The sequence below is a fragment of the Bactrocera latifrons genome, unplaced genomic scaffold (genome assembly GCF_001853355.1).
Source record: "Bactrocera latifrons isolate USDA-ARS-PBARC rearing strain unplaced genomic scaffold, ASM185335v1 scaffold_1258, whole genome shotgun sequence".
NCBI lineage: Eukaryota > Metazoa > Arthropoda > Insecta > Diptera > Tephritidae > Bactrocera > Bactrocera latifrons.
In genome coordinates this window covers 20,540-43,413 of record NW_017534695.1, presented here as the reverse complement: position 1 = coordinate 43,413, position 22,874 = coordinate 20,540, and the positions used below count along the sequence as shown (strand labels likewise).

The 22,874-nt window shown below is 35.6% G+C and overlaps 1 protein-coding gene across 5 annotated transcripts; it reads left to right on the top strand.

Annotated features, from left to right (window-relative positions):
* The first annotated feature begins 1,352 nt into the window (after window positions 1-1,352).
* LOC108978668 (sodium-dependent nutrient amino acid transporter 1) lies at window positions 1,353-22,456 on the top strand. 5 transcript variants are annotated; one of them, XM_018949061.1, is made up of 11 exons: window positions 1,353-1,419; window positions 18,597-18,805; window positions 18,854-18,874; window positions 19,115-19,415; window positions 19,543-19,768; window positions 20,022-20,292; window positions 20,905-21,008; window positions 21,082-21,271; window positions 21,349-21,625; window positions 21,694-21,870; window positions 21,925-22,456. In XM_018949061.1, the coding sequence occupies exons 2-11, from the start codon at window positions 18,698-18,700 to the stop codon at window positions 22,173-22,175; spliced, it is 1,926 nt and encodes a 641-aa protein (XP_018804606.1). In that variant the 5' UTR covers window positions 1,353-1,419; window positions 18,597-18,697; the 3' UTR covers window positions 22,176-22,456. The 5 variants fall into 5 exon arrangements, with proteins under 5 accessions (XP_018804606.1, XP_018804603.1, XP_018804607.1 ...); XM_018949058.1 differs by having other exon boundaries at window positions 18,597-18,874; XM_018949059.1 differs by lacking the exon at window positions 1,353-1,419 and adding an exon at window positions 1,465-1,633 and having other exon boundaries at window positions 18,597-18,874.
* The last annotated feature ends 418 nt before the right edge of the window (window positions 22,457-22,874 follow it).

Genomic DNA, 22,874 nt, shown 5'->3' with positions numbered 1-22,874 from the left:
TGCAAACATTATGCGTATGGTCTGTCATATTTGTTTACATGCACACATAATTCTACGTATGAGAACATGKGGATAATAATACAAACTTTATCTTTTATATTTTTAATGATTTTATGGAATCATAATGAAATACATATGTACATAAATTTTAATAAACATACATACATACTTATGCACATATATACTAAGTATATGCTTTGATACCAAATATATACGGATGTACATAAATTATGTGCCGAGTAAGTTGCGCATAGAAAATAAACGAATCTCTAGGCGTAAATTTGTTAACATTGGAATTATTTTTCTCATTTAACACTGAAAATGCTCAATTCTGCTATTTTCGKGGTGAAACACGCTTATAATTTGTCTGTGGTGAAACTGGACCATCTCTGCCGAGTACCCCTTCGAAAAGTTACGATATTTGAAACGTGAACCTTCTCTATGATAGATGTTCTCTGCTATAAATATACGTTCTCTGCCTTCTCTATGTTTTAAGTTCTCTGGATAGACGTTCTCTGCTATAAATATACGTTCTCTGTTAGTTTTCATATATGCCTAAAATTATGCAATAACATTCAAATTATTTAGTAGGTAGATCAGCAAAATACAGGTATTCAGTTCAGTTATTTGTCTATTTTGCACTGTATTAACCTAAAAAAATAGTTAGTTAAGTTTACTTTAAACCATAAAAACTGCATTCTTCTCGATTTTCAAGTTACAAAGTACGGAAATAAAGATTTCTCGGTCGTATACCATAGGATTCACATCAGATTGAATAAAAATGTCGGTTTATCAATTTTTTGGTTTTTTTAGTTGTGGAATATTGTAAAACTAATAATTAAATATTTTGCGCAAAGCTTCTGGCTAATACATTTAATCGATATAAAATCAACATTTAAGGTTATGTATACGCTACGTACACTCATACTTATGTATGCAAAAACAAAACTACATAATAGGTTGAAGCTAAAGCTCTTTTACTGTTGTATAGCGGGCAACAAACAGCTTAAGAATATATTTTCATTGTCATCAAAGCTAATGCCCAAACTTCACAATTATTTTTCTAAATTTTTGGGTGTTTAACTGTTCAATTTAAAGCAGGCATTCGAATATACGCATTCGGAATGTATATGTGTGTGAAATACATGTGAATTCTTAAGCGTTCTCCCAGATACGCGACATTGTAGAGATTTCTCATTTGCTTATTTCAGAGCGTGATCGCACGTGCACGTGCTCTCTGTTTGCAGTTAACCGTCTTTGTTGTTGCAGGCGCATCGGCTTTTATTCATATTGTTAGTAGTATCATTTGAAACAAGTTTAGACGTTGCTAGCGCTCATATTAATGAAGGTGGCACTGAATAAATCAGTGAGTGAACAACTGTCTAAATAACAAGACCTGTGTAGAAGTGCCAACTGAAAGTAAGATCTAGTGAAGTTATTAAAAAAATACCGCAATTCAATGCTATATAATGTAAACCAGTAATAAGTATTTATATTTTTTTGTTAAGTGATGTTGGTAAAAAGTAACTTTGCAAATGTATATTTGAATTTGCATTCCTAAATATTGCATATGCAAAAACCCAACATCTGAATGTAAAAATTTGGCTCTTTATAAACATGTGTACACTTTAAGGTGGGTCAAAAAAACAATTTAACTTTTCCTTAGAAGTTCCAAAATTACAAAAAAAAAAAAATCAGGAAAAGCGTGAGATCTTAATATTATTAGGAATATTTTTCGTGTAAGTATCTAACATACATATGTATGTATATATGTACATTAAGACTGGAATGTTTTGTTTGGATTTTTAATGGCTTTGAACAAATCATTATATAGAGGAAAATAAAACTTTTTCTCTTATAATTAGAAAAAAAGAAAAATCGGAAAAGTTTAATTTTAATAATATTTTACACAATAATGCCGCTTCAAAATGATCAAATATTATGTTATTTCTAACTTTGGTTTTTATTCGATAAATTAATAGAGATTATGTTTTTCATTTACCACGATTGAAATAACAAGACAATAATTTTTTATTAGTAATGTATTTTATTTTTTGTTTTTTATACAAGAATACGTTTTCATCTTCACTATAAAATAATTTCTTCAAGTGACATTTGTTAATATTAATATTACCTCAACCTTTAGCACATTTTTTTATTCATTTCCGTCTATAGTTTCGCAGTATCTAAGAAAAAATTAAATTAAAAGTTCTTTCGATCTACCCTACCCTACCCTACGTATACCTATTTTTTAATATTATATTACTATACATATATATAGTATATATTTAAAACTTGTTTGAACGGCTAATGATTCTGAACATAAAAAAAAAATTCTCACAAGATAAATAATTTTGGAATATTTTACACGAAAGCTTTATATGTGCTTGGTATCGGCTCTGAAATAGTTTAAATATAATGGCTTTGAATGATCATAACATTTTCTGTTTATATTTACGGTCTATGTAATTCATATAATACCAATAATATAATATTTAAATGCTTAAAAGCCATTGATAACAGTTCTCTCTTACAATTACAGTAATTTGGCGAATTTCCTTGACACATTTTCACCAAATGCCTCATATTATTTGTCAAATTATTTACTTAATCTACAGCAAATTACCTAATTGTCAGTTTCTAGGGCTAACTCGATTTCTTTTACCATTGAAATACATATTTAAACGCAAATTTACCTTTCGTATACATATCTCTTAATCGCATTATAATCGATATTTACCTCCATTGACGGGCCAAGGTAGTTTTATTTGTTTCATTGCCTGCAAACTATAACAGATTTTATGGAATATGTGCTCAAAGCAATGATTCTCAATCATTGTAGCAGAACAGTTAGATATTATGTGTTTACTAAAATGAAGTTTTCTTCAATAAATTGATTGTTTCGTGGGCTGTAGGTCTGTAAGTTAAGTACCTATTGAACCAAAGCTGAACTTCAGTTTTTTTGTGAAAATGTGAAAAACAAGCGATTCGCACAAGGGTCGTTCGCTTTCAATTCTGGCATGAGTTGGATTTTGTAAACTCTCAAACAAATATTCTTCTTATTATTATTATTAAAAACCTTCCATAAATGGATGATCTCTGCTCCAATTGTTGTGCACGATGGGGTCACAGCAGCAATATCGTGTTCGATGCGCACTGTATGGCGTCTCTGAGAATGCAGACGAAAAGTTTTGTTTTAATTTTGCTTAAACTAATCAAACTACCATAACTGGAAAATCGCTGCAATCTATACAAAATGTATATTTTTTCTCTATTAAATATTGTTTTAATCAAGTGCGAATATGTTTAAGCAAAAAGAACACGTTGGAATTACCGTTTGTCCATAATTTTATAAAATTTTCGCTCATGGGACTCTGTGCTGTTTTTCCGTAAAATTTATGTTATTTTATTTTATGATTTCCATTACTTAACGGTTCACGCTGTCACTTTTCAATCAGTATTCATGAAACACTTTTACTCGACTTTCGTTTGTTAGTTCTTTAATTAAAGATCTATGGTTTACTTATGCGTGTACATATGTATATATATATATAATGGATATGTGTGTCAATGAGTGTAAATGTCGAAGAACATAAAAATAGCATGACTACAATAAAATAATAAAAGCGCGAAGCTTTAGGTGTTGGAAAATGACTCCAATTATAATAGGATATGTTTAACTAAGATATCTTTACAGCTTTTGCATTATTAAACTTATTTTAACCCAAAACAAGCCGACTGAAATTTAAAATTCTTAACTAACTAAAGTAGTGTGATTGTATCATCTACATACCATATGTGTGTACGTATGCATATATATGTATATGCTGAGCAGATTTGCGCTAGTTATATTATATTTACTAATAGTTATCAGGGCAAACCAGGGGATCAAATTATATATTTGTCACATATTGTAAAAAACGTATTTGAGTTATGTTCGAGGGTTAATAATGATTATTTGCAATGTGTCTGCATGTTTTGAAAAAAGTTGCTAATATGTGCATATGTATGTCGAACTCAATGAAAATTGTCGCTTCAAGGCGAGAATAATAAATTAGATAGASTTTTATAATAATAATATATCGAAATTATGAAATAATAGTATCAGCGGATATCCAATAATAGTAATATTTGCGTGAAACCGGTACACATCTGTCTTGTCCTTGAGCGCGATTGTAAATCTGCAAACGGCATACGAGACAAATAATATCACTTGCACCAGACTTTCTTTAGCATTCGTGGATTCAGAAAAATTCTGTGTTGGTATGTAGGTATAAATAATCTAGTTAACAACACATACAATATATTGAGCACGTAACTATTCTAAACCCCAAGGAATCTCCGTGATAATAATTTTTGTCATATCATCTGGAATTTATAATTATTTAACGAAAATCGCACACTTATTTCTAACTTAGGTCGGTATGTTTGGTTACGTACAATTGTGACACTTCCTTACATGCTTGTTATTACTTTATGATATGATCACTCTTATTATCATTAAGATAACTCACACATTGGCCGATGGTCATACCATTGTAAGAAAAATATTATTCCTTAATTTCAATAATATATTTTCTATATTGACTTACATTTTCGATCAAAAGTCAACTATAGGTACCGAAGTCTAAATATTCGGTACGTTGGGGCTTGAAAAATTTTCATTGAAGTAGGCGTGGAATTTTCACAATGTGACATAAGATTATAAAAAGAATTCCACGTACTAAAAGTAGGCGATGCCACGTCCATCGCCTAATTTTCACGCCAACTCTCATAAAATTTCAGTGGTAAAATTTAATTTCTCTGGTGTACTAGATATTTAGTAGTTTTTAACAGTATCGTTATATGGGAGTTATCCTCCGATTTCATCCATTTTCATACTGTCGGTAGTAGTTCTTATAAGATTTGTACTCAGCAAATTTGCTGTATTTTAAGTGATTTAGGAGATATGTGCATATTAAACTTATTAGAGAAAATTGTTCATAGGTTACGCCCATCTACGAACTCAATTTTTTTATACCCTGAACAGGGTATATTAAGTTTGTCACGATGTTTGTAACACCCAGAAGGAAGCGTCCGAGACCCTATAAAGTATATATATAAATGATCAGTATGTTGAGCTGAGTCGATTTACCCATGTCCGTCTGTCTGTCTGTCCGTCCGTCYRTYTGTATATATACGAACTAATCCTTCAGTTTTTAAGTTATCCTTTTGAAATTTTGCAAACGTCATTTTCCCTTCAAGAAGCTGCTCATTTGTCGAAGCGGCCAATATCGGCACACTATAACATATAGCTGTCATATAAACTGAACGATCGGAATCAAGTTCTTGTATGGAAAACTTTCACATTTGAGTATGTATCTAAGGAACCCACATACCAAGTTTCATCGAGATATCTCAATTTTTACTCACGGACAGACGGACAGACAGAGAGTCAACCGGATTTCAAATTTTCTCATCATTCCGATCATTTATAATATATATTGTATATATAACCCTATATCTATCTCGCTAAGTTTTAGGTGATGCGTTCAACCGTTGTGTGAACAAAACTATAATGATCTGTAGTAACTCGCTGCAAGAGTATAAAATAGTGTTGGTTGGACTCTCCCTAATTACTATGCCAAATATGAACTCGATCTGCCAACCAGTTTGTTTATAGCAGCTGCTTAAGTCGATGCACCTCGGTAGTACGTTGCGATATTTAGAATGGATAAAAATATCGAACATAGAATTTTTCTCGAAATTTCTAACCAAATTTAATGTGCGTCCAAAGTGTAGAAAAAGCTAACGGTGATTCAAACACAAGCCTACGAGTTGTACAAAGCCAGCAAAGACGGTCGATAATAGATTGATAAAGATATGTCTCGTTCTGAACAACTTTCGACCAAAAAAAACATGCCAAAGCCACTAAAAACTTAAGGTAACATAAACAAATTTTTTTTTTCAATGAATACCATCGACCAACTACGGTATGCACCAGATTTGGCTCCGTGTGATTTTTTTTCTTACCCAAACTGAAATTGCCGCTCCGTGGAATCAAAAGTGCTTGTAAAAAGTGTTTCGAGGACTGGAAAAATCGTTGACAACAAAATAAATATTTCTGAATAATTAAATATTTTGCATTTTAGTTACAATACCGAATAAGTCGGTCAGTGTGTGAGTTATCTTATAAAATTAAAAATATGTTGTCGGATATATATGTTGTAGAATATACTTAGGGAGGATGTGTAGAAGTTCACGCAAGTGAGGAGAGTTTTCTGATCGCCATTCACTTGGGAGTGGCCAGAAACGATTCTTTTACATATGACTCAAGCAGCTCACGACTTCCGGTCCTTGACCAAGTATCCTCTGGGTAGCCTAAGAACATCCGTTTGAAGGCGAGCTAAAGTGAGAAAGCGATTTCCCTGCATAGGGTTGTGCGCTGGGTTTGGGACCCGCCACGTAAAAAAAAATAACCCAATGAAAAAGCAACAACAGCCTCGGATGAGGGACCCCACTTTTGATGACACCATGGCAACTGAAATAAGGACTACGAATTGAGAGCATGCACCTTTAATGTCCGGTCCCTTAATTGGGAAGGTGTCGCTGCCCAGCTGGTTGATGTCCTCGTAAAAATAAAGGCTGACATCACCGCCGTCCAAGAAATGCGATGGACGGAACAAGGACAGAAACGAGTAGGTCCTTGTGGCATTTACTATAGTAGCCATATAAAGGAGCGCAAGTTTGGTGTGGGATTCGTGGTGGGAGAGAGACTCCGTCACCGAGTACTATCATTCACCCTGGTGAGCCACAATTCGCATCAAAGCGAGGTTCTTCAACATATCGCTGATTTGCGCCCACGTCCCGACGGAAGAGAAGGACGATGTGACCAAAGATGAATTTTATGAGTGCTAGGAAAGCACTTACGAGAGCTGCCCCACGATGTCAAAATCGTGCTTGGCGACTTTAACGCCGGGGTGGGCAAAGAAGGTACCTTCGGCACTACTGTCAATAAATTCAGCCTCCACGAGGAAACATCCCCAAATAGGTTGAGGCTGATCGACTTCGCCGGGGCCCGAAATATGGTTATCTGTAGTACCAGATTCCAGCATAAGAAGATACATCAAGCTGCCTGGCTGTCTCCGGATCGAAAAACCAYCAACCGGATCGATCATGTTGTGATAGACGGAAGACACGTCTCCAGTGTTTTAGATGTGCGTGCGCTCCGAGGTCCTAACATCGACACGACCCACTATCTTGTTGCAGCCTAGGTTCGCACCCGCCTCTATGCAGCAGAAAATACACGCCATCAACACAAGGAAGATTCGGCGTCGAGAAGCTGCAATCACAACAGACAACTGACAGACTTTCTACTCGGCTTGCACTCCTGCTCTCTGAGAGAACTCGTCAACARCTCGGTATAAGGGAATTGTGGGACGGCATTTCAAACTCCTTACGTACAGCTGCAACCGAAACCATTGATTTTCAGAAAGGGCAAAAGATCAGCTGGTACGACGAGGAGTGCCGTGTCGCAGAGGAGAGAAAAAATACTGCCTACCTCGCAACGTTACTATTGACTACAACGGGATGGGATAGATAACGAGAGTTGAAGAGGGAAGGGAGACGCATTTGCAGACAAAAAAAGAAAGAGGCCGAAATGCGTGAGTACGAAGATCTTGATAAGCTGGCCGACAAGTGTAATGCTCGAAAATTCTACGAAAAAATGCGGCGGCTTACAGAAGGTTTCAAGATCGAAGCATACTCTTTTAGGACCCCCAAAAGTGATCAAGTCATCGATGCCCAGAGCATACTTCAATTATAGAGGGAACACTTCTCCAGCCTGCTGAATGGCAGTTAACGCACAACGCCAGGAGAAGGCGAACCCGATTCCCCAATCGATGATGATAGACCAGACGTTCCATTGCCTGACCAGGAAGAAGTTCGAATAGCAATTACCCGCCTGAAGAACAACAAAGCGGCGGGGGCCGATGGATTGCCGGCCGAGCTATTCAAACACGGCGGCGAAGAACTGATACGGAGCATGCATCAGCTTCTTTATAAAATATGGTCGGACGAAAGCATGCCCAACGGTTGGAATTTAAGTGTGCTATGCCCAATCCCCTAGAAAGGAGACCTCACAATCTGCGCCAACTACCGTGGGATAAGCCTCTTCAACATTGCATATAAGGTTCTATCAAGCATATTGTGTGAAAGATTAAAGCCCACCGTCAACGAACTGATTGGACCTTATCAGTGTGGCTTCAGACCTGGAAAATCAACAACTGACCAGATATTCACCATGCGCCAAATCTTGAAAAAGACCAGTGAAACGAGAATCGACACTCACCACCTCTTCGTCGATTTCAGAGCTGCTTTCGACAGCACGAAAAGGAGCTGCCTTTATGCCGCGATGTCTGAATAATACGGCTATTGATATCATCGGCCCCAACACCCGCGCCATTAGTTCTGCTTTCTTCGAACTGGACAAGGAAGTCAAACAAAGGAATCTGACGCAAGGCGAAATATCTCCTGTCATCAAACAAACCGTCGTCGCACTCGCGACTTGGCTCTCACGTCACTGTTGACAGTCATAACTTTGAAGTCGTAGATAATTTCGTCTATCTTGGAACCAGCGTAAACACCACTAACAACGCAAGATAACACTTGCCAACAGGTGTTACTTCGGACTGAGTAGACAATTGAAAAGTAAAGTCGACGAACAAAATCCAAGCTCTATAAGTCGCTCATAATTCCCTTCCTGCTATATGATGGAGAGGCTTGGACGATGACAATAACTGATGAGTCGCATTTGATGGAACGATGAGCTGCATGAGATATATGACGACATTGGCATAGTTCAGCGAATTAAAAGAAAGCGGCTACGCTGGCTGTGTCATGTTGTCCGAATGGACGAAAACGCTCCAGCTCTGAAAGTATTCGACGCTGTACCCGCCGGGGGAAGCAGAGCAAGTGGAAGACCTCCACTCCGTTGGAAGGACCAGGTGGAGAAGGACCTGCCTCCGCTTGGAATATCCAATTGGCGCCAAGTAGCGAAAAGAAGAAACGACTGGCGCGCTGTTGTTAACTCGTCTATAATCGCGAAGCGGTGTCTACGCCAATCAAGAAGAAGATGTACTTAGTTAATGCAATTAGTCAAGACGTCCTCTACCCTCAAAACAAGTGTTGATGTTTAATAGCGTTCGCAGAAGATGAAATCTAAGAATATCATATTGAAAATATGTCCCCCCTTGTTGGTAGTAGCGATATCTTGATCACTGGCCTTAACAGTTCTCCTTCGGATGTCTTCAAATTTACAACCCGAACTTGACCATCCGTCTCTGGAGAAGTGCAAATAACACGGCCAAGCTTCCATTTAGTGAGGGGCGCGATGCCTTCATGTATGATAACGATGTCATCTTTCCGCAAATTCGGCTTTGAATGTATCCATTTCGAACACGTTGAAGATTGACAAGATACTCGTCCCGAAAGCCAATCACGGTTTGTGTGCCATAGTGCGGATTCGGCTAAGAGATGCGAAATTTGTTTAGATGCATGTTGTTGTTTAGATGCATGTTGTATCAGATCTCTAAACAAATTTTAGAGTTAGTTCTAAGCATTTGCATATTTCGAACTCACTTTCAGAGACTGCGCGGGAGAACACAGACATGTGGTCTTTACCAAAGAATGATGTGGCATACCATATAGTACAGTTTATCTGTTGTTATCTCCAGTTGAGTTCATCCATGAACATGGTATACTCTTTGCGAAGTTGTCCGTTAGCACCAAATCTTCTTTCCATGTGGAGTAATTTTCGAATAGCTGCTTCTCTTGATTCACCTATCCATAAGTTTTTCTTCAAAGATAAACACACGATGTAGTGATCATATCGTCGTATTGTTTCTCACACATAGATTCTTCAGATGAGAAGTATTTGCGGGCGGGTAGCTCTTCGAGCTCTTCAAAACTTGTTGATGAGTTGAGTTAAATGAAGGTCGGAATTTAAAGTTGGAATATTCAGCGGCGGACTTTTTAAATTGGCAGCACTTCCAAACAGTATCCGACCGTTCACCCTTACAGAGTCCGTGTAGTAGAAATTTGTCTATATTATTCATTCCAATTAAAATGTCTATTGGTCCAGGCTGGGAATAATGCCGATCGGCTAGTGGCAAATCCGCAAGATGCGACTATGAAAAAGATGGCAGATCGTCCATTACAGTAAGTGCTTTGATGTGGCTGTGCACCATGACACGTATGACCTTGTAATACGCGGTCAAAAAGTCCCAAGCATCAGCCTAGTTGCTATCACATACTGCTAAGCTACTCACCAAATCGAAAGCTTCCCATAAGTGCTGCCCATTAAGCTTCAAACATATGTTTAGAAAGGTGATGTCAGATACACGCGAACAACGAATATATTTTATATAGTGATTTCCGACTGTCCACCTGGCTTTAAAGCATTTATGTTGTTATGATAACGGAATTTGCTGGATGTGCTTTAACTCTGAATATGAAATTCGTCTAGAGTTTGCTCTGAACCTATTATTATGACTTCCGATTATTATATATCTGCGCATACCTTGCCCAGAATAAATAATATAGAAGCACCTTCTAAGTTTTGGATGTCATAATGTTAGATGCTGTTTTGTTATAAGTTGTGGCCGTTATTTTTCATATGTCAAAATCAACTTTCAAAAGATTTCGAATTGTAGATCGCTACTGCGATTCATTCGGCCCAAATATAAACCTACTAACAAATTATCGTTTGAAGAATTTTCGCTAATACTTCTTTAAAAATTGTATATACTAGATAAAGAGTTTATGCTTCAGAAACATGTAAACTTTGTCCATGTAAGTAAGTTTACCACTACTTAGAAATGGGAAGAAAACTTCTAACACTATTATTTTTTTCCACAACTGTACGTGAGTACTTATTGTACATTGTATGCACACTTATTTATACATTGCGCACGACAACGTAATAACAAAACGGCAATGAAACTGTAAAAAATCTATGATGTAATTTTTTATGAACAGTGCTTAAATTATACATATGTATGTATATGGGTATCTGATATACCTGGGTATATACATCAATAAACTTTTGAAGACTACTTGACTGACATCTAGTATTAGTATGCTTAATATTCAAACGAACATATTTTTTAATTTGTCATATTTTGATCAGAAATATACAAGTCTATGACTAGTTCATAATCATGGACCAAGGTTACTAAAAATTTAAAAAGCCAATTACGCTGAAATGAAGGTATTTAATGAATCATTAATATGTTTTTTTATTATTTATATTAAAGAGAGTGCTATTTCAGATGAGCAAAGTCACATTGGTGTTCCGCCCCTTAAATTGCCGTTATTCAAAAAAATATAAATTGATTTCACTACTAAGTTACAAGGATGTTGTGTGATTTAAAAATTTAAATTAAAATTAAAATTTTAATCTGCCATATTTACTTTTGCAATGACTCCCGAAATTGTAGTATATAAAAACTGACAAAAAAAATCATTGATTTAGTAGAAGGAGGAAGAGTCGTAAGGAAGTCATAATATGAGTCTGAGAATAATTAGAACACATTTGTTCTGTGTTAACAGAAATAGAAAAATGGTTTCAAATTCCCATGTAAAATAATGAAATTCACAATTTTACAGTTTGAAATATTTTCAGAAATTATATATTATGCTAAAAACTTATCTAACATGGCTATAAGGATGCCGGACATTAGTATTGCGCTGTTTGATTTAACGATTAAATATTATTATAATAGATTGTCAAAAAAGTCTTGCGGTATTTTTATTGAATTTTCAATTGTTCAAAAAATTTTTTTTATGACTCATGCCCAGCTCTTGACCGATGCTACGACTGCTACTATGCCGGTCTCTTTCGACCAATTCAGCGATTTTATTTCAATTTTCGACGATAGACCAGAAACGAAAACGTTGAAACCATCGTTGTGCGGTGGAAATGGAAACTGGATCGGGTCCATAAACTGCACAAATTTTATTGGCGGCTTGAGATGCATTTTTACCTTTATTGTAGTAGTACTGTAAAATGTGCCGTATTTTCTCTTTATTTTGCTCCATGCTTGCGTCACTATAACTCACGAACGACTTAAAAGAAACGACAATCAATCAAGTGTTAGCGCGTGAAATGAGCTTTCCAAAAAGGTATAACATGACCCGATGCGACGAATAAAACTAGAACTACGCGCTCTCAGCGCCAACTAGCGAAAATACCTCAAGACTTTTTGACAACCTAATACTTTATTCATTATGGAGGATATTCTACTCCAGAAAAAATATATTTGTTTTTCCTTTCAATATTTAACTACTCAATAATATATCTACAATAATGATTTTCAAAATTCGAATTCTTTTGGCTGATATGTGCATTTTGCTGACCGGGATCAAAATTAGTTTGTCCGGAACTGAAACTTTAAGCACGTTTTTTTCGAAACCGATTTACCTGAAATTTTTAGAGAATCTTCATTATAAACTTGTCTATGTCTGGAACTAGTTATTGCCCCAAATTTCGATTTTAACCTTTAAAAGAAGAAAAATAAAAACAGTCAAAAAGTCAAAAAGTGGTGCAAAAAATGTTTTTCAAGCAGTCGCCATTTCGGGGGAAAAAAAAACATTTCCAATTTTTCCAGACATAGCGACATTATTCTAGATTAAAAGTTTTTTGGTTTGAAACTGCTCGGTGGATAGGAATCGTGGCTGTGGTCACGTGCCAAGTTTTTGAGAAACATTTTCATGAACTTAATTGTATGTATATATGTACATACATACACAATTCGTTTCATTGCTATAAAGACGAAAAAAATTATTAACCGGGATAAGAAAGAGATATTTGTCGTAAAAATAGATAACCAAATTTCTGCATCTGTTTCAACAATTGGGGTGCGGTGAAACGAAATCCTAACATTGTACCATTGAGACCAAGAAGGTCTCTCGTTTCAGTTTTGCCCAATACAAAAAAATTTATTATTGGTCCTAGGTGATTTTTTCTGATAAGAACCTTAATGGTACAGCCGGCTTTTTGAGATACTGGAGAGATTTGTAAGCAACATGCTCGTTTTGATCTATGTATTAAGATACAATTGTGAATGAGATGGCTGAAATGGATACTTTTTAATAACAAAACATTTTATGCATGCAATTGTGATTATTACTTTTAATTACACAGTACAACAGCTAATCTGGGGGGTGAGAAAGTTCAAGTGAGGGTGATGGTACTACATAGGTGAGTATAGTAAAACCCTCAAAGGGTTTGGCGTTCGTATGTGTCAGTTTTTTTTTTATGACCTTTTAAATTTTTTCCGTTATATACATCTTCTAAAACTAATCGAAATAGATATTGAGTTTTATATGTATATACATATGTATGTATATGTGATCAGAATGAAAATATGATTTGTCTGAGCATCCGTCCGTCCATCCCCACCGATTGATTGGATCTTATCAGTGTGGCTTCAGACCTGGAAAATCAACAACCAATCAGATATTTACCATGCGCCAAATCATGGAAAAGACCCATGAAAAGAAAATCGACACGCACCACCTCTTCGTCGATTTCACAGCTGCTTTTGGCAGAGAAAGACGAAATATCTCCTGCCATCAAAAAAACAGTCGTCGCAATCGCGACTAGGCTACCACGTCCTTGTTGACAGTCATAAGTCGGAGATAACTTCGTCTATCTTATAACCGCCATCAACACCAATATCAATGTCAGTTCGGACTAAGTAGGATATTGAGAAGTAAAGCCCACTCTCGACGAACAAAAACCAAACTCTATAAGTCACTCATTATTCCCGCCCCGCTATATCGAGCAGAGGCATGGACGATAACAGCATCTGATGAGTCGACGTTACAAGTTTTTGAGAGAAAGGTTTAGCGAAAGATTTATGGTCCTTTGCACGTTGGCCACGGCAAATATCGCATTCGATAATTCAGCAAATTAAAAGGCAGCGGCTACGCTGGCTAGGTCATGTACGAAAACACTCCAACTCTGAAAGTTTTCGATGTACATATTACCCGCCGAGGGAAGCAGAGGAAGAGGAGACCTCCATTCCGTTGGAAGGACTAAGTGGAGAAGGACCTGGCTTCGCTTGGAATATCCTATGGGCGCCACGTAGCGAAAAGAAGAAACGACTGACGCGCTGTTGTTAACTCGGCTAAAATCGCGTAAGCGGTTTCTACGCCAGTAATGAAGAAGAAGTAGAGGTTCTTAAAGGATTTCTACTAAAAAGATTTTGTTATTGTAGATATGTACATTAAGTCTATTGGAGGGTGGTGACATGGTATCTACGAAGTGGTCCATTTTTCTTTTTGCCAAGGAACATGCGAATAAAGTTTCATTATGATATCTAAATTTTTTTTGTAAATTACCGCTTGCACGTTCATATTTTTTAGTTTTGTTCATATACATATCTCTATACTCGATTCTTCTTATGTGATACAAACACTCGTTAGGTGAGCAAAACTACATACTCTCTCTGTAGCAACTTGTTGCAAGATTGTGACATTGTTTACGCTGAAAACCAGCCTACTGCCTGCTATAGGCTATAAACTGAAACTTCAGGCCACGATTGTACAAAAATCAATTTAGTAAATGACGGATTATAAACAAGTATATACATACATTTATTCGAATAAAAATTCAGAGAAGTCACCATTTTACCTTGCTATACTATTGGGTCGTTCACTAAATAATTCCTTTGATGACAACACTTATCTTACTGAACTGTTTCGTTGCCAACAGCTGATACAGTAAAGCTTTTTTGTAAATTATTTTACATTTTTTGGAAAAATGTTTGTTTAGTGTGCTATGAAAGATTGAAAATCGAAAATAGCATTTTTACTTTTAAAAATCTAGTTTAAGCAAGGCGAAAATTATGTGGTATGTACGGAAAAGAAGCGTTGACCTAAAGCCAATATGTACCAAAATTGGTAAGCAAAATTCCTTTCCGACAAATTCGATATTGAAGACGTATTACGTTATAAAAGGACTCTTGAAATCGATGTGGATAAAATAAAATCGTTATCGATAAAAATCGTCGAAGAAAAAGAGAAGAGCAATCAGAAGAGATTGATGAAAAATTAAATTTGTCTAACGCGACCATTCACAATCATTTGAAACGTTTAAGATTAATTTCGGGGTTTCTCATGTTCTTACAGAACAATAATTGCTTCGTCACATTAACAAAGAAGCGATCCATTTCTAAAGTGCATTGTTACCGGCGACGAAGCGCAATTGATCATGATCTAAAAATAATGAACCAGCTCAAACCACTTCGAAGGCAGATAGTCATCAAAAAACGGTTGTTGTCTGTTTGGTGGGATTTCAAAGGGATCGTTTATTTTGCGCTTTTCCCAACAATATCACGATTAATCCTGAAGTATATTTTCATCAGCTGAGCAAATTGTGTGGTACCCTCAGACAGAAGAGGCCAGAAATCATATAAATGTGATGACTGGCCAAAAGCAAAAAGGTATTGGATCAACATGGTCAATGTATAATTTCAATAAATGTTTTGCACAATAAAAACCGTGTTGAAATTGTACATAAGAAAAACGCAATTACTTAGTGAACGACTCAATATGCTGCTGCGAGCAAAATATACTTGTAATAAGATTTTTAATTTAAATTTCCCGCGAAAACCCATTCGACGATAAATTTTTTTTTTTTCTAGGTGCGAAACGTCACATCAAAATATCATTAGTATTTAGTAATTCGGCAATTTTACCGGTGAGTGAAATTATTCAGCAAAGAAGTTCCGTTAAATTTTTGTACGAAATAAAATTTCTTGGGCAGATATGATCAGAATGTTGAAAAGACCTCCGGCGATAATTTTTTGTCGCGTGCCAGTGTTTTTAATTGGTACAAATTATTCAAAGAGAGTTGAGAACTCGTTGACGACGAAGTTCAAAATACTTTTACGTTTAAGTTAAAATAAGCTGAAACTGAACTAACAGTGAAGGAATTTGGAGTAAAGATAAAAAAAAAGAAAAGAATTGTACACCAAAATGCTAATCATTTATAATAATATATAAATAATGCCATAACGAGCAATATATAGGTCTCTGGAATAAGACAAAATTTTTCATGTTCTAATTATTCAGTTCCTTAAGTCTTCTTCACAAATAATTGATAAATTGTGTAGGATGAGTCCGTGCATAAGCTTCTCAAACCGATCTCATACGGAAGAACATTTCTTAGAACTTCATTAAAAATGTAAAATAAAAAGCACTTATATTATTCTCAATGAGCAGTCTCATTAGAAACCTACTCATTTTTTTTTTTATAAAGAATTACATTTATGACCAATCCAAAATAATTTTTATTTATTTACTAGCTGACCACGCAGGCGTTGTTCTGTGTGAAATTATGTGTTTTGAAATGAAAAGAAAGTTGAATTTATATTCTCTTGAAAATCATTTGTTTGCGATTTGCGGTCCGTAAATGTACAGAGAAGATGGTTTTATACCGACTATTTTTGTATCCTGTTGATTGCCATCTCAAATGCAATTTTTCCTGGAATAAGTTTGAACTGAAATGGCAAATCGTTGGCACTCAAAGCAATTCGTAGAATCCAGCATTCTGCATAAATGTGTTCGATAGCTCTTCACAATCATTACACAGTTTCGGCGCATGAAGATTGCGAAACATAATAATGGCAGATCCTATTTTCAGACGCAAATGATGCGGCGGCATACCAAGCCTCTCCAAAGAATTTAGATATTCCACTTCATTTTCAAAGCGATCGAAATTACCCATTTCACCCATACCCATATCCATATCTCATAATTGACGCGGATTTGAAGGCTGATATTTCGAAATGATCATCACGAAAAGGGTACGAGCTTCAGTGGCATACGAAGTAGCTATCGAATCGTCCATAGTTTGATCCCAGTGATTGTCTGGGTTGAAATACACTCTTTGGTCTTCTCCAAATGAACTACGAGATGTACAATTGCCGGAAAACGTACATGATTTGCAAAAATAAATATCTTACAAATGGCTTCATTGCAGTTCACTTATCGATCTCATCCCGTTCAAGACCAATAACCACCATCTTGCTTTCTTTGGTGACGTACTTACAAAGGTATTTGATCGATTTCATCAAACTGTAATACTCAACATTGATATGAGTTTTGAATGTGAATTAGACAATAAGGGCGAGTATGGTGCGATCCATATATTGTCAACTTCGATATTCACTTCTCTAAATTGAATGCTGAATGTTCTGCCACTGTCGTCTAGTGAGCGACGCCGATCCAGATATATCCATCATTTCCAGTTGGCGTTTCCGAAGGAAAATCGCGTATATAGTGTTTCGTGCATTTATTGTCAGACATACAAACCGAAGTGTGATTTTAATGTCCGCTAGGTCCATGAACCATATTGGTTTTCATCACTTCGTATAATATTTGATTTTTCTCTGCATCAGGAATTTCCGCAGAAATGATTTCAACAATTTGATCTGGTGTAAGAACCATCCACCATCGAAAGAAGAATGTGTGCGTGCAGAAAACCCCTTTTTTGCCACTCAACAGAGTACATCCATCCTTTAACAGCACCATATATACCAACATTACTTCAAGATAAAGTCCATCAAACATCATAGCTGTTGTTTGAAAAGTCATCTTGTGACATCGTGAATTGACCGCAATCCATAACTCCGTACGCACGTCATCGCATCTTGCGAGTACTCGTGCATATGCTTTGAGCTCCTCGTGACATCATAACAAATTTAAATCTGTATTTGACCACTTTGTATGAAACATACATAAAGTTTTCACTGAATAATTTTCAATAATTTACCTTTTCAATAGCCGAAATAAAGAAAGCAAACGACTGAAAATGACAAATTATTTACGTATAAATCAATTGGAAAACAAATCAAAAAAATTAAAAAAAACACGAATTTGTATGGAAAGAAGTCACTTTTGAAATTTTCCAAGTTTCCGACTTTTCCTCATATAAAGTATAAGGGGTTTTAATTTCTAAACCTTCCCAGATCCACAACGAATAATCTCTCCGTTCTCGAGCCTTTGCGTTAGTAACAAAAAACATTTGTATGGGAAAAGGAACAGGGCAGTTTTTAGGTGTTTTCCGACAATAATTCGAATCTTTCTCACTGTAAAAACCATCTTTAGCTTCAACGAACATTTCAAAAAAATTGGTCCAGGGTTGAGTTATGCGCTTAGCACCACATTTTGCGATTTTCGTGTGCAATTTTTTCTTACATAAGAACCTTCTCCTAATAATAACAAATACAACAAAAAAAGAATTAGTGAAATCGGTCTAACCATTCACTCGTGATATTGTGACCAAGAGAAAAAGGGATTCATTTTTATATTTTTAAAATTTTAGAGAATGTTTATTACAGTGTATACCATCGAGTTTTGAAAGTTTCACACTGAGACGATCCCTTAAGACAATAAGAAGTCATAACATAAATAAATTATTGATATTCTAATACCAATATTACACATGTCCTAATAAAGTGTTTTATTATTTCGTAATATATTCTTCCGATCAACATTCGAGTAGTGAGATGTAAAATGAACAGATTTAGTTTTTATTTTCTTTAAAGGTAAATGACTGCTGCCCCTGAACTAAATATTCGTACATAAATGTGGTACTACTACACTTCTTACTCTTTCGATACAACCAACTAACACGAAACAATCAGATATGGCCAATGACGGATACGTTAACAGCGCGTATGTACCTACAAATGCAACAAATACCGCAAATACATCCATACCGGGAGAGTATCGTTCGAGTATCACATTCGAACCGAGTAGAAACGACTACATTGGCCGAATTGTAAGCCAAACATCAATTGATAATATTACACCAAGGTCACAGGTATTTGTAAAGTTGATATATATTAACTTCTTTTAATTAGTTTATTTAAATATATATTTTTACTCTAACATTCATGGCTTCTAAATCGAATATACCTTCTGTAAGCTTATCACCTCTTGTTTATTCTGGTTTCGTCCAAAAACAAAACTCGGTACACCACCCCAAGAATCAAAAAAAAATTTTATTGTGTAAAACATCGATCTAATATATTTTTAATATACATACATACATATTCAATAGAAACCAGGAGAGTTACCCAAACTACCCCATAATGCCGTCGTCGAAGATGCTACCAAACGGCGAGATACTTGGGCCAATGATGTTGAGTTTCTCATGTCCTGCATTGCCCTCTCTGTGGGCTTGGGAAATGTCTGGCGTTTTCCCTTTACTGCACTCGAAAATGGTGGTGGCGCATTCCTAATTCCCTACATCATAGTTTTATTTCTGGTAGGTAAACCTGTTTACTACATGGAAATGTTGTTGGGGCAGTTGTCCAGTCGTGGCAGTATCAAGGTATTTGATTTTTCGCCCATTATGAGAGGTTAGTCCCAAACGCTTACATCAATTAACGTATTCTTTTCCAAAATCGGTGACGATGTTTCCAATTGAAAAACATCTGTCAATTTTAATAAAAGAAACAAATATTGACATTTGTTATATATTTTTAGGCGTCGGTTATGGTCAAGTATTCGCCACCGCTATTGTATCCACATATTATGCCACATTAATGGCCATAACACTTCGTTATTTGATTGAGTCGTGCTATTCGACACTGCCATGGAGTTATTGTCGGGAGGAATGGGGTGACGCTTGCATCAATTCGAAAGTAAACAAATCAAATATTTTCACAAATGAGACCACAGTTAAAACTGCATCAGCGGAGTTTTATTTTACGTAAGTAATCAAAACTTTTGAAGACTATTTAAACCAAATATTTTAATAATTATTATAAATTGTCATATTGTTCACCGGAAATGCTTATATTGCAGTACGAAATATTAGAACAAGAAATCTATGAGAATCAAAACATTTGTTCATATAAGGAGTTTGGCGTGATTGTGGCCCGACTTTTTTCATTTTCAAACTGCATTGTTTATACATGATATTTCAATTTTCTTATATATTTTCTCAAATTTTATTTATTTAGAAAAGTAATTCTTCGTGAAAAAAATTCCATTGATGATGGTATTGGATATCCTAGTTGGTCCTTGGCACTAACGTTAGCCGTTTCATGGGTGGTGATAACAGCTATACTCATAAAAGGCATCAAAAGTTCTGGTAAAGCTTCCTACGTTTTGGCACTTTTTCCCTATGTGGTGTTGTTTATACTTCTCATAAGATCATTGACACTGCCCGGGGCATTTAATGGTGTACTTTACTTTTTAAAGCCGCAATGGAATAAACTTCTAAATCCACAGGTGATCTTATATATTGTAGTCGAAAAAGTCTTTTCATATGTTATCAATAGATGAAGGTATATGTCTCCAGTGTTACAAATCACATTGTGTTGGAAAGGTGAGATTTTAAGCTTCATTTACCCAAAACACATTAAATTCGGGGATATAGCTCTTCAAAAATTAGTGAATATATATTAGTAAAGAAATTCGCTATAATTGTGTACAAAAAACCAGAAATGCCATGCAAGCCACCAATGAAATTTGTGAAGTTTACGGAGACGATGATGTCTCGGTTCGTGTGGCATAACTGGTTCTCTCGCAGACAAAACAAACGGTCAGAACTGATCAACAGAAAGGACTTCGTCTTCCATCAGGACAACGCTAGACCAAACACATCTTTGATGACTCAGCAAAGATTGGGAGAGCTTGGCAGGGAAGTTTTGATTCAACCACCAGATAGCCCTAACCAAAACTGTACATATTTGGTTCATCAAGAATCCTTATAAACATTCAAAAAAAATTATTCGAAGTTTGATTAGAAATACAAAATACTTTTTCGACTACCCAATATTAAAAAACCACTTTCTCTCAACCGTATTAATAATTTATTATTTTTGTGGTTTGCTTTAATAGGTATGGTATGCTGCCATTACACAAGTTTTCTTCTCGCTTGCCATTTGCTTTGGAAATATCATAATGTATGCTTCCTACAACAGATTCCGACACAATATAAAAAGGTAAGAAACCGTAGAATTGAACTAAATGCAAGCATGTACATATATGAATTAAAATTTCCTTATCATCCCATAGGGATTGCACGATAGTGACGACTTTAGACACATTCACCTCTCTGTTTTCTGGCATCATAATATTTGGCATTCTAGGCAATTTGGCGCACGAATCAAATACCACTGATATACAAAATGTTGTTAAAAGCAACACGGGACTCGCGTTCATCTCATATCCAGACGCTATATCTAAGTTTGAATTCCTACCTCAGGTACGCATTACCTTTGCCTTATTTGAAGTTTTGCATTCGAACTGTTATTATTATTTATATTCTATGTAAACAACCAGCTATTCTCCGTGCTCTTCTTCTTGATGCTCTTTGTGCTGGGTATTGGAAGCAATGTGGGCATGGCTTCATGCGTGATGACTGTACTGAAGGATAAGTTCACCAACACTAAAAACTGGGTGATTGCAGTAAGCATAGCTATTGTTTGCTATGTAATCGGTTTGATCTACGTTACGCCCGGTGGACAATATATACTGAATTTTATGGACTTCTTCGGCGCGTCTTTCATTGCTCTTGTTTTGGCGATTTTCGAATTGATTGCTGTTGGTTGGATATACGGTTATTGAAGTCATGTGCTGTATGTAGTCGGTGATATTAACTACAACACTGTTCTTTATATATTACAGGAGTCAAAAACCTTTGCCAAGACGTTTATTTTATGTTGGGTATAAAGACTTCCATTTATTATCGCATTTGCTGGGGTGTTGTAACTCCCGTCTTCATGACGGCCGTCCTTATTTACACATTGTGGAACTACACTCCCTTACAATATAACGGTTACACGTATCAAACGGGATTATATGGTAATATAGAGTATAAACGAAGCTAGTTCCAATAAATCGACATTTTTAATTCAGTTTTAGGTTGGTGTATTTCCGGCTTTGGTATAGGTCAACTGCTCATTTGGGGTGTGGGCGCTGTTTGGAATTGCTCCGATGGTACTATATGTGAACGGATAAAGAAAAGCTTTAAACCCCAAAAAAACTGGGGACCACTAGATCCCGCTACTTTGAAGGAATATCAACTTTTCAAAACCGAAGAACGCACAAATGAAATGTTCAAAAAAACGAGACTTTGTCATAAAATATACGACAACATATTTGGTTAGAACTTTTGGGCACAATATATTTGTACATACATACATATGTGTATATTTATAGATTTATGCTTGTATATGTATATGCATATTTATTATTGTACGAACCTTAGTACTTATGCATTTTTTATATTTTAATCTAAAAATTTAGACATTTCATTTAAACTCGGTTTTATTCCTGGGGCACTAGTTACGTTTATACATATGTACATATATTTGGGAGGTATTTGACCATAAAACAGTATATATTTTAGGAACAAATAATAATGTTATCAATTAAGACGGAAAATCAACATTTCAAGTTGGTCTCACTCACTTTCTGATTAAATGAACATAATTTCGATTGCCATAACGAAAGATATCGCGTAAGCGGTGTCTACGCCAATTAAGAAGAAGAAGATTACGAAAGAAATTTAACCATACGCGAATACTTATAATTCAAATTGTCGACATTTGAAACAAATATAATCAAAAAAAAATCAACAAAAAACTATTTTACAATAAAAAATAAAAAAAAACGTTTAGAAAACGCTCATTACCTTGCTAACTATAGTATTCACAATTATCTTCACACCATTATACCTGTTACATACTTTTCGGCGCTGACTTTAAATTTCAAACTCATTATTTTATTACACCCTGTGTTGTGAGATACGCAAGCGACATCTGTCAAATACTTAAAACGTATATTTATAGCAGAGAACGTCTATC